Raw genomic sequence first — 16,950 nt, 5'->3', positions numbered from 1 at the left:
AGGCGGAATATCTGGACAGAGTTATTAATTTTGCTTCTCCTTTTTGTCTTTTGTTTGGCCACCTCAAGTTTAAGAAATGTCAAGTTGTACAAATGTCTATGTATTTGTATTATTTTCAGATTTTGTAAATGGTACATTTGTTTAATCCATTTGTTCTTGCACTTCAATTAAAATGGACTTGACTTGAGAGGATTCATGTTCATTTACGATGTTTTGTGAGGTTTTGTTTCAACATTTAATAGATGAATTCCCAATAGATTTATAGGTATCATGATGAGTATGAAGTTGCACTTGCACCCAGTGGGAAAATGTGTCCTCTGTATTTACCCTAACTATGTAGGAGCAGTGGTAGCCATGCCAGCCTGGGGACCAACTCCAATTCTGAGGTGCCGCGGTCAAGATCAATGACAGGAGTATCTGATACGTAATTTATCAATAGCATGCATGTTGTTTTAGAGTAATATAATAATTATCTTTGTGCTTAAACAATAATCAAAAGGGTAACCCGTTGGTCTCCCACCATATGCGCGGTCATCAGCACAAATGATCTGTCCCTAAACGTGAAATCCAATCCACCACCCCGATTTTTTTTTTACAACTCGAGTACTGTTAACAACACTACGTTGTTAAGACTAACTGAGGAATGTTATGGTTTTAACGGATTATTAACTCCAGACACAATACCAATATGTGTAACTTTAATTTACTACTGTATGAAAATTACATATATAATGAACGGTTATGCCGGGTAAATATATTCTTACCGCTGTCTCCGTACGAGCGGCCATCTTCTTCTTCTTCTTCTTTAATTTTTATTGGCAGTTTGTAAACGTTGTACATAACCGCCATCTACAGGACTGAGGTTTAACTCAATGGGATAACAGTACCTCTACCCTCTCATCCCCCCATTGAGAGCCTTTCATAGATCACTGCGTGTTGTTCATCTTCTTGGTTTTTTGGCGCGTTTTAACATCTCGCGTGGTTCCGTGTGATTTGGACAATTTCAAGTTAAGCCCCCTTTCCAGTTACCCCCCTCTCTTGCAGTCTGCAGACAGACCCCTCTCACAAAAATAGACCCTCATTGAACCATAAGAAATATAACGAAAAATAAGCCGGTGATTGGATAGATGTGACATCAGCTGCAGGTGAAATCATGTCAATCATTTTCATTTACGTCACTGCTATTGCTAGACGACATAGCGGCAAAATGTCCGAAAGAAAGTGCAATAGTGGTCTGGAGCACAAAAACGGAAAATAAAGAACAAAGCGACTAAGGCGGCGGCGGCGGCAGCAGGAGGACTGACAGCTCGCATTGGCTAACATCGGTGCTGCGGTTGAAACAACTCCAGCGGGATCCAGCTGTTGCAGCAGTTAGCTCATCATGTCATCTGTAATATTTCAGGGAGTTATTCCACAATGACACGCAGACTACAAGTAGCGAAGCTACTAACTTAACTACACTTTTCAGTAGCTTGGCGGTAGCTCAACTACTTTTAAAACAGTGTAGCTTTTCCAAAAAAATACTTTTTTAAGAGAGTAGCGGTGTAGCGCGACCAAAAGCTACATTCCGTTCTGCCTTCAGAGCAGCGCTGTCACGTCTTCTTCTTCTTACTGTATGACAAACGGAAGTGGCTCATTATCGCCATCTACTGCAGTAACTGTGTATTGCGGCTTTACGCTTCACTGAGAAGAGATGGTAAAGGACGTACATGAGTGGGTAAATATTTAAAGTTCGAAACACCCATCCTATTAAGTATTACATAATAATAAATAAAAAACATCTCTATTTTAAACATTAACATGTGTATCAGTATATGTGTATTAGTATATACTATAGTAAATTGTAGTATATTACAGCTGTAGAATATTATGGTAACTATCACACTCTATTAACATATACTACAGTATTCTGTAGTATCTAGCTGTAGTAAATTCATACTCTTTAGTAAATATTAAAGTATACTACAGAATTTATAAAGTAAAAAACGGTACTGTATCTAGGAAATTTACTATACAGTTTGCTATAATAAATATTACACTCCTGTATTTTTTTAAATGTGAAATTGTAAAAAATAAAAAAGTAGTTTCAAAGAAGCTAGCTACTTTTTTATAGTAACTTGTAGTGTAGCTAACTACTTTTTCAGATGTGTAGCTAAGCTGTAACTTAACTGCTTTTATTAATGAGTAACTTGTAGCTTATCTAACTACAATTTCAAAGTAGCTTCCCGCACACTGCACATATTATACAGGTTGGATTTTAATTATGGTTTTGTTTTATACACAGTTTATGTAATGCACAGTGGTTTGTGTCTCAGTAAAGATACCGAGGTGTTTTTAGGGAAAAAACATGCCGTACGCCGGCAGAAACGCCTTGGTGGACACAGCCCTTTACAGAGCTTTCTGCTGCTTGCAAACAGACTATTTATAATTTATTTTTAAATCTGGAAAGATTGTATAACATTCATTTGCCGCTCTGATTCTACTCGCAACGTGCAAAACAATGCAGGCTCACTCTTGCTCAAATCCAAGGGAAATTACCAATGCTATCATCTCTTACACGTGTTTTATAGAAGTAAATACGTTGTAACTGGCTAAAGCGCATGCGCAGGGTTCTGTACCCTGGTGCACACCTGAGTTCGCGTGACAGCTTTTACATGAACGATTTTTCATGCAAACCGTGCTCCGTTCCGAACTAAACTGCAAGCGGGAAAGGCACCTGAAAGTCACCTAAGGGGGTCCTCACCCAAAGGGCAGCCTAGGGGCCCCTGACCACCTTAATCCACCCCTGAACACAGCAAATATCTAAAAAACCCGAAATGTTCTAAACGCATGTTAGTTAAATACTCCACACAATAATAAATATACACCATCAATCATAAATTAGTACATGCAATGTATATCGCTCAGGCTACAAATCATACTTACAAGGCCTCCCCGGCAAAAGAAACTCCAGTAACAAATAATAAAACAGGTACCTTTATAAACCCCAATTCCTGTGCTGGCTTCCTTCCCCGCTACCGAACGTGGGGTAACAGCGTTCGGCGAAAACGTTAAAGAGTAAATATCTTGTGATTTTTAAGGTCCTTCTTTGGTTTATGGAGTGTCCAACAACAAGTTTACGTACATACACGGTGTAAAAACACTTTCATTCTCTAATAATAGGCAGTTATTATTATTACATTACTTCTTGACTGACTCTCAAATGATTCGTTCGGCGATTCATCTGTCTAATCCCCTCCTTTCTGTCAGCCCACTCTGATCTGATTGGTCAGATGGTCTAGTCTGCTGTGATTGGTCTGCCGCGTGCAAAAATGTTAAGCCTACAAAACAACAAAAAATCTTAGTACTAATTTCCCCTATCCTTTTCTTGCTTACTCAACTTTTGATCGAGTAGTTTATCTCAACTAAATTTTCTTAGTAATTACAAAAAAGTAAAATCAGTTGAACAACTTGAAATAACTGGACAACAAGCCAATTTGTGAGTTTACTCAACTATGGACCCAACCCAAAATATTACGTTTTCTTATATTATTTTTATTACATTATAAACATGCTCTAACATAAGTCTAATGAAGACAGACCAAGACATTTGTTACGGGTCATTCTTTTTCCCTTTTGGTTCTGTGGTTGTGTTCTTATGTTTTGACAGGAAAATTGGATACACCTGATATTGATCAAGAGTTGTGTATTTAAGAAGACCTGGATCTTGGTGAAGGCTGTGGTTCTTTTGTCGAGCTTGGTTGGACCTTTTTGCATTTTCTTTTCAAATTACGGTTTGGCCTGTTTTGTTATTTATTCTGGTTTATTTTGGTTCTTTTTCTTTAGGGAACCCCTAATTAAATAAATATTCAATATTTTGTACTCAAATCTCTGTCTTTTGTTGCTTTCCTGATCTGGAATGTAATAATTGGGGGCTCATCTGGGATGCACATACACTTAGGTTCAGTAACTGCTCAAGCAGTTTGTGTTGAGTCCACTTTCATAGGTAGGGAAAATGGCATCATGCACTTAGACCTCAACACCAGAAACGCAAACGTCAATCATGGTGACAACCATGAAACATCATTTATTAAAAAACAACTCTAAATACAACAGGCAACTATGCATTTTCAACAACAACTGCATGAATCAAGTTGGCAAACACTAAAACGGGAATCTTTTTTTAACAATTTGATTCAAAGCCGAACTAAATATGCCACAATGCATGCATTCCCGTTAACTCAACTTAAAAACTTGAGTTCAAAACCTTCCTTAAAATTTGAAGTCAAGTCAAATTACATTACATTTTGTGTAGTGAGAATAGTTCTCTGTAAGTTGACATGATTAAACATTATTTGTTGTTTCAATTTAGTAATGTAAGTTCGAACCCAACTAACAAAAGTCACCATCATGGTAATCAGTGTTTCCTTGAGTTGGACTCTTGACTTTACTGTTATATTTTTAGGCGTGCTGTAACTGTGTGCTTTTAAAGTACATTTGTAACAGCGATGCAAGTGAGAGTCCAATCAATTGTTATTCGTTGCCATTTGATCGGACTCTCAAAAATGCCCAAAGCTACAGTAGAACAGCACTTAAATATCACTGCTGTGTACTGCAATGTATAACATCTGCTAAATTTAACTATTTTTCCATTTCTCTTTGCTTTAAGTCTCCCCAACCGGAAGAGGGTTCTGAACATGAAACGCGGAAGTCACGCATGAATATAGCCCATTACCAAAGACAAAGAATTATATTAAACGTTTAATATATTGAACAGGATTACAGAATGTAAATCCAGATTGGACAGATGGATGCATAGAGATATTTATATATTTTGGAAAATTTTATTGACAAATAACGAGTCTATCTAGATGTGTTTGTGCCCCTAGAAATCTTTTAAAAAATGTTGGTGGAAATGAATTCTTGTTATGTTGGGATTTTTTAATACAAAAACTCCACCTTAAATTGTCAGATTTTCACAGGCAAGTTCTTTTATATTGGAAACTAATTTATAAACACAATTTTACCCCTCATAATTCTCAGATTTGGAATAATCTGCATTTTATTTAGAAACAAGTCACTCTTCTTTAAAGATAGGTGGGAAAGAGGTATCTAGTCTGTTGTTCATCTTCTATATGAGAATGGTCACTTTTTGATTCACAAGATGTTTTGTGAAAAATATGATTTGCAACGTGATTACAAGAAATATCATAACAGTGTTAAACACTGTTAGTGTTGGTTAAAAATACGTTGTGTATCCTTAGCTATCTTTACAAATAAATGGGAAGGATTTTATTTGGAATAGTTTTCCAAACAAATTAATACGACTTTACTAACACATGATATATTTCCAACTCAGTGTAATCGAAATAATGTGATTCGACTTTTTTCAAAGAACTCTATTAATAAATTAAGAACCATGTATCTTTCCTTTCCTACACCTCCAAAAGCCAAGGAAGTACACAATAAAGTTTATAATGATTTGAGAATTTCTTAGATATAGGTTTAATATTGATCATAATAGTTGTACGTTTTGTGATTCGTGAGAAATTGATACAACAGCACATTTATTGTTTGATTGTCAATACAGTACAGCTTTTTGGTCTGATTTGTATGAGTGACTAAAAAATTCAATTGATCCTTTGGCTTTTCTAAAAATGATATACTTTTTGGAATTATTATGAAAGAGTTACACATTGGATTTTTGTTAAATAATATCTTTATTTTGGGGAAATTCTATATTCATAAGTGTATGTTTCTTAATACAAAATCGTTGTTTTGGGTTTTTCAAAAATCATTTTGGATTTACTGTAAATCTTTAAGTAAAATTAAATCGAAAGTTGGAAGAAATTTATTTAGATTGGTTGAAGAATTTGAGCTATTAGAAGACCCTGATGTTTAGTAGTTTAATTGTTGTTTTCTTATCTTAGTTTTCTTGATTTATTTTCACTATATTTCACTTTGTACTTTTGTTTGTTTTGTTCTTAATTTAGTATTTTTTGTATGTGCTCTGTTTTCCTTAGAACTTCTTATTTAATTTTGAAATGCCTTATTGTATTTGTATTTCTGAAGCATGGAAAAATTAAAAATTAACGTTGGGGATTGCGCTGTTGTTTATCATATGCTGCTCACACTCCAGTCCAGTAGGTGGCGATAATGCACCTTTTAAGCTAAAAAAACTCAAAGAATACATCAAGCGCTGCGTGTTTACGTCATTTGATTTTCTCTCATTATTGTTATATCTACAGTAGATGCAACGTTTGTGTGTCGCTGGTTTGTGCTGCACGTTTTGAGTCATTCACAGCTTTAGAACAAACGAGAAGAAATGTGAGAATATCGTGTTTAAATCTGACGTGTGATTCAGTGACTGAATGTGTGTAATGAAGATGTTCATATGTTGTGCATAGTCTGTCATCTGATATCTGCTCACTTTTTATATTTTGACAGAAAATTAAATCAAAGTTACAGACTGACCAGTTATGTGCAGTTTATCCTCTGTCATTTATAATCATTATAAAACGATGTGTTGTGTGTGTGTGTGTTTGTGTTGAGATGTTGAGGATGACGTCACAGATGTGCTGTAAATCAGTGGGAACTGATCTGTCCATGCTGGATATTGATGATTTCATCACAGAAATCTGTCAGCTGAAGAAAGAGGTGGCGTTACTGGAGGAAAAGCTGAGGACAAGAGGAGATGAACTCAACACTGAGGTTTGGACACATTCAACATCATTTACTGCTTTTATACTGTCATTCATGTCAAACTAAACCAAAGTGAGACATCACACATATATTCTATATAAAGCTCCAGTGCTGATGATGTGTTGTGTGTTTGTCAGATTGTGGTAAAGGTCGAGTCAAACCCCACAGACGCTCAGGACACTGTGTGTGACAGTAATCACACCTTGAATCAGGATGAATCTACTGATCAAACCTCCACAGAGTCTCTGGATTCTGTCTGTAACGCTGGAGAACAGCAGATCCTGAACACCAGACCACTCAACATGTGTTCTGTCAGACTGGTGGACTGCAGGAAACTCATGGAGATCAAAACTGAACCCACAGTGAAGGAAGAACATCACGCTGATGAAGATGAGAAACATGATGATGATGATGATTTTGTGCCTTCAGGTATGTTTCATTATTTAGACTGATGAAGACGAGAAACATGATGATGATTTTGTGCCTTCAGGTATGTTTCATTATTTAATGTTGTTGCATAAATGTGTATATTCAGTAAAAAACTAGAAATGTATAGAGTACTGAGATCTGCATTAGAGGTCGACTGATATTGGATTTTGCCGATAATAATAACTGGGCGATAACGAATTATTGACCCGAAATAAAAATATTTTACCCAAGAATACTAGTTACTGTTGGATTGGACTGAAATTTGGTGACTTTGTTCACAAAGACTTTAACAACCTCTCACATAAGAATGTGTTTTTTCCCCACCTCGTTACACTTTAAAGATCGCTTATAAATCACTTGTTATGCAATTTTATCGCCAAATATTGGATTCAATCTTTTGTCAACTTGTATTCTTTCCTTTAGGACTGGAATTGTGCTTCTTTTTCAAACGGATTAATCGTAGGCCCAGTTTATTTCAGCCTAGGCACCTCAGTCTTTGACTGAAAAAAAGCATTTTTTGTGAATAATTTTGGCAAGATTAAATAAAATTTTACCAGAATTTGCAATGTTGTTCACACTAGCCTAGTTTAATCTAGACTAATTTGTTTAACCAGGAAGTTCGTTCTGAAATGCTTTAATTGTGTACAATATGGCACCGAATCACACTTGTGGTGTTCCCGGGTCAAAATGACCCGCCTACCAAAGAGTGCTTATAAATCACTCGATATGCTATATTATTATGGGATGAATTTCATCTCAAAATGATTAACAAATGCATGCACAGTCATCCGTGAACGTGATACAAGTTACACTTGTATTTTACTATTCACAAACAAATGCCGTATGATTTGAATCTGTGACATTTAGATTGTAATAAACATGAGGCGATTTGTACAAATAGAGACAGATTTGTGAATTCAATGTTCATTTGTACAATTTTAGGTTTTTGTTAAACACGGTGGCTAAGAAGGGCTGCAGGCCTAAAGATTATTTTTGCTGAAAAGCACTCTGGCTTCCCCGCTGTCTGTTTACAGATTTCATTTGATTTGCTTCTGGAGTTACACAAGAGTTCACATATGCAGTATCAGAGCTAAGTTTAATGTCTCTCAGGGCAGTGTGGTAGGTCTCTGCACGCATGCTTATTTAATAAACCAACATTTGCCACACCTGGACTATTTTATGTGTTTGCAGTTTGTCAAAAAAGATTTGAACGCTGTTGTGTTTGTTTCAGATGAGAGCAGTGATTCATGTTGTGATGGAGAAACGGCCTCTACATCAAAACACACAGAACAGAAACTCTTCACCTGCACCAGATGTGACATCAGCTTTCCTACCTTACAAGAGAAGAAACTTCATTCACAAGAGCACAGAGACCAGAAACACTTTCACTGTCAGCAGTGTGGGAGAGCTTGTGTCTCGTCTTCTAGTCTGAACGCTCACATGAGGACACACACTGGAGAAAAACCTTTCCACTGCAGTCAATGTGACAAATATTTCAGCACCAAAGGAAGTCTTATTGCTCATCAGAGAATTCACACGGGAGGAAAACCGTACGAGTGTCCTCACTGTGACAAGAGATTCAGTCTAAAGGCCTATCTGAAGAAACATGTGTATCTACACACCGATGAGAGACCGTATCAGTGCAGTGAATGTGGAAAAGGCTTCAGGGATTCAGTTTGTCTTAAGTCACACCAAAAAATACACTCTGAGGAGAAACTCTATCAGTGTTCACACTGTGATAAACGCTTCCATCAGAAAGCTAATCTGATACGTCATGAGAGAACTCACACTGGAGAGAAACCTCATCACTGCAGTGTTTGTGGGAAGAGTTTCAGTCAACGTCAGCATTTAGTGACACACCAGATATCTCACTCTGAGGAGAAACTCTATCAGTGTTCACACTGTGATAAACGCTTCCGTCATAAATCTTCTCTAACATGTCATGAGAGAGTTCACACTGGAGAGAAACCTTACGTCTGCTCTCAGTGTGGAAAGAGCTTTTATGATCATAGTGCTTTTAAACATCATCAGAGAATTCACACTGGAGAGAAACCTCATCACTGCAGTGTTTGTGGGAAGAGATTCAGTCGACGTTTCTATTTAGTGAATCACCAGAGAACTCACACTGGAGAAAGACCTTACAAGTGTTCTCAGTGTGACAAGACGTTTGCTCAAAGATTTCTCCTGAAACTCCATGAGAGAGTTCACACTGGAGAGAAACCTCATCACTGCAGTGTTTGTGGGAAGAGATTCAGTCGTCCTCACCATTTAGTGAGACACAAGAGAACTCACACAGGAGAAAGACCTTACAAACAGGGATGCACCGATACCAGTTTTTCTCTGCCGATCCGATTCCGATATTGAACTTACAAATATCGGCCGATACCGATCCAAATCCGATATCAGTTATTGTTTACCATTAAAGGTTTAGAATGTCTGTAACTCACACAGTCATTAAAATGAATCTGCTTAACATGAAGCTTTGTAGATTTATGAAATACATAAAAACTAAGATAAACAATATACACAGTATGACGAACATCTTTATTAAGAAAACTGTGCAATTTCTTGTATTTCTTGTAAAATACTGCAAAATTTGAAATTGAAATAAATTAAATTAAATCAAGCTATTTGGAGTCATCCACATGACAATCTACATTTTGTGAATCTTAAATCAAAAACGTACGTATGAACATATACGTTTGTAGACAAAAATATGTACACATGTAAAGTAGTACAAAAATATCAACACAACAACTGTGTTTAAGTATAGACTTCAAGTGACATTATCTGTTTTAAGGTTAAACAGCAATGACAGGTTTTTTTTTAGGAATATTAGCATTTCTGCTCTTTCGACTAGAAGTCGGTTCCTTCTTTCATCTACAATGTTGGATGCCGTGCTAAACAGTCTTTCGCTCTCAACACCGGTACAGGGGGCAGAGAGAAACACTGATGCAGTAGCAGCAAGGGCAGGGAAACGAACATGATTCACTGCCCAGTAACAGAATGGGCTATCAGATCGGGGTGTAATTGGCTCTGTCAGATATGTTTGTATTTGATTAAGGGCATTAGTGGTAGCTATCCCTCGTGCAGATTCTTGTTGGTCCTGGAGAACTTCATCAAACATCATTGTGAAGGTGCTCTTGCTTGTGTGTCCACTTGACCCACTTGCTTCCATATGAGAGACCTCTGCTGGACCTGCTGCAGTAGTTGCTGTCCTCAGTGTATCTTCGATCTTTTCAGCCTCTTTTGTCAGTGCATTTTTTGCATGAATGACAGCATCTGCACTGGTAAAGTATCTAAAGCAAAACAGAGGAAATGGTCTATTTTATACAAACATTACACAGAAAATGTATTTTAATGTTGGCAGTTGCTGGCTGTGATAAAAATAGGAACAAAAATCTTTCAATCAAACAAATATCCTACAAAGAAAGAATCAAAACCAAATTAAATCAATCAATAAACTCAAACTAAATGTGTGTATTTCTCACGATTGTAATTCAAATATTTGATTTATTTTGGTCTGTGATGAAAATAAAACTGCAAATGAAATTCTGTCTTGTCAGCAATACATCACCCTCCGGATTAACTTCATTGCAGTACGTATAGGCCGAATATGAAAAAGACCGGTATTTTACTATAAAAACGAATGCCGCAATAACAGACAACTTGAAATGAAAGTGAACTTAAAAATAAAATATCTAAAATATAATTGAATAAACAAACAAACAAATTAATAACGAATTTGTGTATTTCTTAAGGTTACAATTAAAATATTCTATTTATTCAAAAAACGCTTGAGAGAATTTTTTGAACCACGCCGTTTTAGTGTTAGCCCATTAAAGCATAAAAATTCTTAAAAAAAATTCTTAGACGTTTGTATCTATCGTGTCAGTTTTTGTAAATTGACAGCACTGCATTCTGAAAAATTGCGTTGTTGCTCAAAAGGATTCGAAATAAAAAATCATTTTTGTCTGACTCTGCAATAAATAACCCTCCAGTTTAACTTGATTTGAAATTGAATGCAGCAATAACAACGATAAAAATTTAACCTAAAATTACCTGCATATTTTTTTAAAAATAAAACAAAATAATAATCCATAATAAGTAAAGCTATTGACCTACCTGTCTTTGTACCGTGGGTCAAGCAAAGTGGCAACGGAGAAAAGTGGCTCATCCTCAATGTTACCGAGTCTTTCATTGACCGCTTGTAGTAGAGTACTTTTCATTGTTTTAATCCCGCTGTCGGTGTCTCTCTCCTGAGATAGCAGAGTACGTTTCAAAACCACAATTGCTGGAATAACATCCGCCGTGGAAATTGGGATGAGTTTATGTATGAAGGCATTATAATGCCATAAAGAAACGAGCGCAATGCTGATGCTGGCAGCGCACGGCAAATAACTTCCGCGAGAGGACAACGGATATACACGCGAGGAAACGGGATCCCGCGAGCTCGTTTGAAACCTTCGCGCGCGTATGGCATCTTCTGTGCGCGCAATTACAAGCCCTCGCGCTCTCACCTGCTGCTTTTGCTCGCGCGAACATTTTTATTTTGGCAGTCGCGGGGCGGGACTTGCTGTTTGGTTGTAACCTCAAACGTCATTGGTTACTTCCCCTTTTCCGGAAGTCACTTGTGATTGGACCTCCGTGATCATCAATCTACATGGCTTTGTCAACGGACCAGGGGCCCGTTCTTCTTACCTCGCTAACTCAGTTAGCTGGATTTGATTGTTGACTTGTTGTATTAGCAACAGGTCCGTTAACTTAAATCTCCTCGGGAGCAGGCTTATTTTATGTAAACAGGATTAGATAGCGGCCATGAAGCAGTCAAATTGGCTTCATTCATACAAAAGCAACTTGTTGCGCAAATTACAGGATTAATATAAAGAGCTTTGCGAATTTAACATGTAATTAATGCAATGTTTTTCTTTTAGAACAATATTTATTGTAATGTTATATAACACATTTACTGTGAAAAGTCTTCGGTGAGGAGCGAAATAAATGAATGAATAAATAAATAAAATATATTTTTTTCCTTGTGAAGGAGATATTTGCCATTAGTTTGTTGGACCTTCATTTTAAATATACAGTATATACTGTATAAGCACAGACAGTGCATATGATGGAGGGAATTGATGAAAAATGCAGTTTGTCCTGCCATTTGCAAATTTGTGGTATTTCAGTTTAAGACCCCAGATTAATTAATATTATATAAGGGAATTTAAGATTCTGCAGTCATGATCATGTCAATGAGTATGTGTCTTGATTGATGTCATAGACTGCACCATAGGCCTCTGAGGCCTCAGATTATCTTCTTAAAATAAATGATAATATTTTCTGTGACTCAGTGGTTAGAGCATAGCGCTAGCAACGCCAAGGTCATGGGTTCGATCCCAGGGGATTGCACATAGTGAGAAACAAAATGTATAGTACAAAGCAATGTAAGTCACTTTGGATAAAAGCGTCTGCCAAATGCGTAAATGTAATATTTGTAGGTAATATTCATTTTAATAGAGATAGTATTAAGCAAAAAGCAATTGAATCAATAAGGAAGCTGACTGATGGAAACTCTTAGATGGTGTGTGACACCTACAGTTTCACCAGCACTGAAGCAAAATGACCTGAATCTGCATGAGTAAACAATCTTCAGTCACGTTTATGATGGGACTGTTTGAAGACACCATTCCCTGACCCAAACCTGTTACACTGCAGCCCTAGCCAGGACAGGATCATGAAATGACCTTTGAGCAACTGATAGGAATGAAGGGATGAACCTGACAGGGCCTGTACTGTTGCATGTGCTACACTACACACATCATCAGTAAAGAGAGGAGGCCTGTGATGAAGAAGCAGCCTGATGATGATCTCTAAACAAACTGAGCTTCATGAGATATAACTTTTGGAATACCATTTCTTTATTATTCTTAAATAAAAAAACAACACAAACATGCTTAGGCCCACATGCATTTTATTTTTAATCTCCATAGATAATAGGCAGGTATCAGTCATATTTTACCTGCAATAAGAGTCAAGAATGTTAAGTCAGTAAACAATATAGAAATAGTTTCTAAATCTGCAATCTTCTTAAAACTAAATCACCAGTTTTAGGTTTGTGTTCTTTATATTGTCAAGGTCAATGTTTTGAAGTTTTTGCTTTTGAAAAAATTTGTGTATATTCAACCTTTAAAGACTTTAAAAAGTGTATACATGGATGTGCCTTTTGTGGAGAGAAATCAATAATTCACAAAACATAAAGGCCCGGTTTCACAGACACGGCTTAGCTTAAGACAGGACTATGCCCTAGTTAAATCAAGATATTTACGTCGCTTTTATAAAAATGCCTCAGAAGAATACATTACTGGTGTGCATCTTGAGACAAAACAATGGCACTGTTATATTAAGATATTTCTGTGCAAGTTATATTCAGTTAAGACAGGTCACAGATTCATTTTAGTCTGGGACTAGCCTTAAGCCTTGTCTGTGAAACCAGGCCTAAAAGCAATAAAATAGCATGACAAAATCGTATTTTCCTCATCTCTGTACAACATTTCTGTGCAGACTCAGCAGATAAAAGCCTTTCAGATTATATGGACTCCTGCAACTGCTACTGAGTTTATCCAATTTAAGAAATGTTATTGAAATGGACAGTCTTCAGAGACTTTCCTCAGTATCCTATGCAGTGAACACTAATGGATATAAAACACTTGACGATAACTCCAGATATACTAATCGTACACAACAAGTGCGTTCAAAGAACCGTATTATCCAGATCATGATTTGGTCATCTCGGATATTTCATTTGATCTTGGATGTAGTAAGCCACGTATGAAGAACGGGCCCATGGTCTAGATTGATGATGATCACAGACGTCCAATCACAAGTGACTTCCGGAAAAGGGGAAGTAACCAATGACGTTTGAGGTTACAAGCAAACAGCAAGTCCCGCCCCGCGACTGCCAAAAATAAAAATGTTCGCGCGAGCAAAAGCAGCAGGTGAGAGCGCGAGGGCTTGTAATTGCGCGCACAGAAGATGCATGCGAGGGCTTGTATTGCGCGCACTATGGATGCCATGCGCGCGCGAAGGTTTCAAACGAGCTCGCGGGATCCCGTTTCCTCGCGTGTATATCCGTTGTCCTCTCGCGGAAGTTATTTGCCGTGCGCTGCCAGCATCAGCATTGCGCTCGTTTCTTTATGGCATTATAATGCCTTCATACATATGGCTTCTGGTAAGTTCTTCGAATGGTGACAGTACAATCACGGTCTTCTCCAGCAATCCCCATTGGTTTGCTGTCAGTGTTGCGGCAGCTCGTGGTCGGCAGCGAATGCACTTAAAGCACGCTTCTGTTCAAGCATACTCTGAATCATGTAAACGTACTGTTCCATCGGGTTTTGACATCTTGCTGTAGACGTTTCACAGGCAAGTGAAGTTCGCGCTGAATATCCTCCAATGAAGAGTACGATGATGGGGAATGTTTGAAGTGCCCCACAATCTTTCTCGCACCTGCAGGGCATCGCTTACGCTCCGTTGCGACAGAAGCCCCTCATTAATTACAAGCTGCAATGAATGCGCGACACACCTCAAACTAGGGACCCCCAAATCTTTAATTGCCTTCTTCACGTCACTGGCATTGTCCCTCAAAATTGCATGTACTTTGGAAAGAGGGATTTTCCATCCATCCATCATTTCTTTGATTGAAGCTGAAATCACGCTGCTTGTGTGTGGCCCTCGCAACTCTTTAGCATGTAGCACAGCACTCTGCAAAGCATAACCAGAATTCACCCAATGCGCGGTTAAACTCAAAAGGGTCATGGGGCACACGTCGGAGCTCCAAATATCCGTAGTGAAGCTCAAAGACTTTACATCTTTTAACTGGTCCGCAACATGCGAGGACACTCTAGAATACAACTCAGGCAAAGCTGTTTCAGAAATGTATTTACGCGATGGTAAACTGTATCGCGGTTCTAGATGTTCCATTAGGCGACGGAAGCCTACATTTTCCACAACAGAGAGAGGCTGATTATCTAGAACAATAAATTCCACAACTTTTTCTGTGATTTTAACAGATATTTTGTTGTCTTTATGAAGTTTTTCTTGCCTTTGAAATGCTTCCTGCAAGGTCTGCTGCTTTGATTCGTCTTGTGCAAACTCTTCATGATCTTTTCCGTGATGCTTCTGAAGATGTTTGATTAAATTTGTTGTATTGTAACGCGCAACAGTATTTCCACCTCTTGAAACACTGGTTTTGCAAATGTTACAATTTGCTGTGCTGCTTTCTGTTGTTTCAAGCGTGAAATATTTCCAAATCTGCGACATCTTTAACGCGCTGAAGTAAATTACTATATAGGTATAACGTTGGGTCCTGAAAGGTCTACCCGCTAAACTTGCCTGTCAGACGATTACGCAAAATATATTTCTAAGTATTTAATTATATGCATTTTTTTCTCCCAAATAAACGAATGTTTTCTATTTACTTAAATACAGTTCCCCGTTCAACAATCGCTGGTAATTTGGTATCGGATTTGGATCGGTCGTGCTGACTCGCGCATGATCGATACCCGACCCTTTCAAAAAGGTATGGATCGGAGCCAAATCCGATCCAGAGTATCGGATCGGTGCATCCCTACTTACAAATGTTCTCAGTGTGACAAGACGTTTACTCAAAGAGTTCTCCTGAGAACCCACGAGAGAGTTCACACTGGAGAGAAACCTCATCACTGCTCCATCTGTGGAGAGAGATTCGCTCAGTTAGGACGTTTTCAGACTCATCAGAAGAAACATGCAGTCTTGGTCAAAAGTGATGTCAAACTTTGGACAATTGACATCTTAACTTTAAATTAAGAAATATATTATTGAAGATGAAGGCCTATTATTAATCTTTGTATTCATGTTGTATTGGGTATATGTAATTGGTAGTATTCACAGTACTCATCACACATTGGCAGATATTAATATTGTTAATATGTTAATAGGGTTATAGTTCTATTCAAAGTTTCAAAGTAATTTTCGTTTAACATTATTGATTGTGTTATTGTTAATGGTGTAATGCAATTAGTGATGGTCGTAACTGTTTCTAACACAGCCGTTAGTCTGGGCTCGATTATTATAGGGAGTTTAAGCGTAGATCCGTCCATTGGAGATTGATTGCTCATGCCCTGTTGTTCACACTGTATCGCGAGAGTTTCTTCATACGGGTGAACGTTCTCAGGCGAGATCGCGAGAGGTGGCTCATACGAGTAAACGCCATCGCTGAGAAAACGTCACTTCTGTCTTGTGATTATTCTTCCTGTTTATTCTCAGGTAACTGATCACTAAAATGATTATAATACATTTCGGAAACGAGTTTCAATGGTTATGACACGTGTATGTATTAGAGTAAAGACAGTAAAGTTGTATTTGAAAGGTTTAATGTGTTTTTATGAGCCGAGCCTACGGAGCATACCGCATGGTCGCATTATGCTAATATTGGCTTTGACGTGTGGGAAAGTTAAAAGACGTTTCTCTATTTTGTATTCAGTTCATACTGTTGTTTTGTAACTGTGAGTTTGTCAGAATGTATGCAACTGTATTCATGCTTTATTCACTGATGGTGAGAAGAGTGATAAATGTTTAGAGAACTGTCTGCGGATGGTTATCCGTAAAATAGTAGTAACAAAGAGGAAATCTATGTGCTGCTGTAACTAATCTTTACATGTACTTGAGTTATGTGGGTTTCACAAGATACGAGTAAACGCCATCGCTGAGAAAACGTCACTTCTGTCTTGTGATTATTCTTCCTGTTTATTCTCAGGCGTAACATATAAAATGAACATACATAGACATTGCTCAGCAGAATGGCTATCA

General features: G+C 37.6%; 1 protein-coding gene across 1 annotated transcript in view; it reads left to right on the top strand.

The window, feature by feature from the left end:
- LOC130553086 (zinc finger protein 268-like) overlaps window positions 1-16,950 on the top strand; it is an 85,699-nt gene that overhangs the window by 57,742 nt on the left and 11,007 nt on the right. Inside the window, exons 3-4 of the mRNA XM_057331829.1 lie at window positions 7,140-7,171; window positions 8,342-9,471. Coding sequence (XP_057187812.1) covers window positions 7,140-7,171; window positions 8,342-9,471 — 1,162 coding nt within the window. The remainder of the gene's footprint in view (window positions 1-7,139; window positions 7,172-8,341; window positions 9,472-16,950) is intronic.

Source organism: Triplophysa rosa, linkage group LG4 (assembly GCF_024868665.1).
Source record: "Triplophysa rosa linkage group LG4, Trosa_1v2, whole genome shotgun sequence".
Taxonomy (NCBI): domain Eukaryota; kingdom Metazoa; phylum Chordata; class Actinopteri; order Cypriniformes; family Nemacheilidae; genus Triplophysa; species Triplophysa rosa.
The sequence above is the reverse complement of the archived record's forward strand: the minus strand, read 5'-3'. Positions and strand labels throughout refer to the sequence as shown.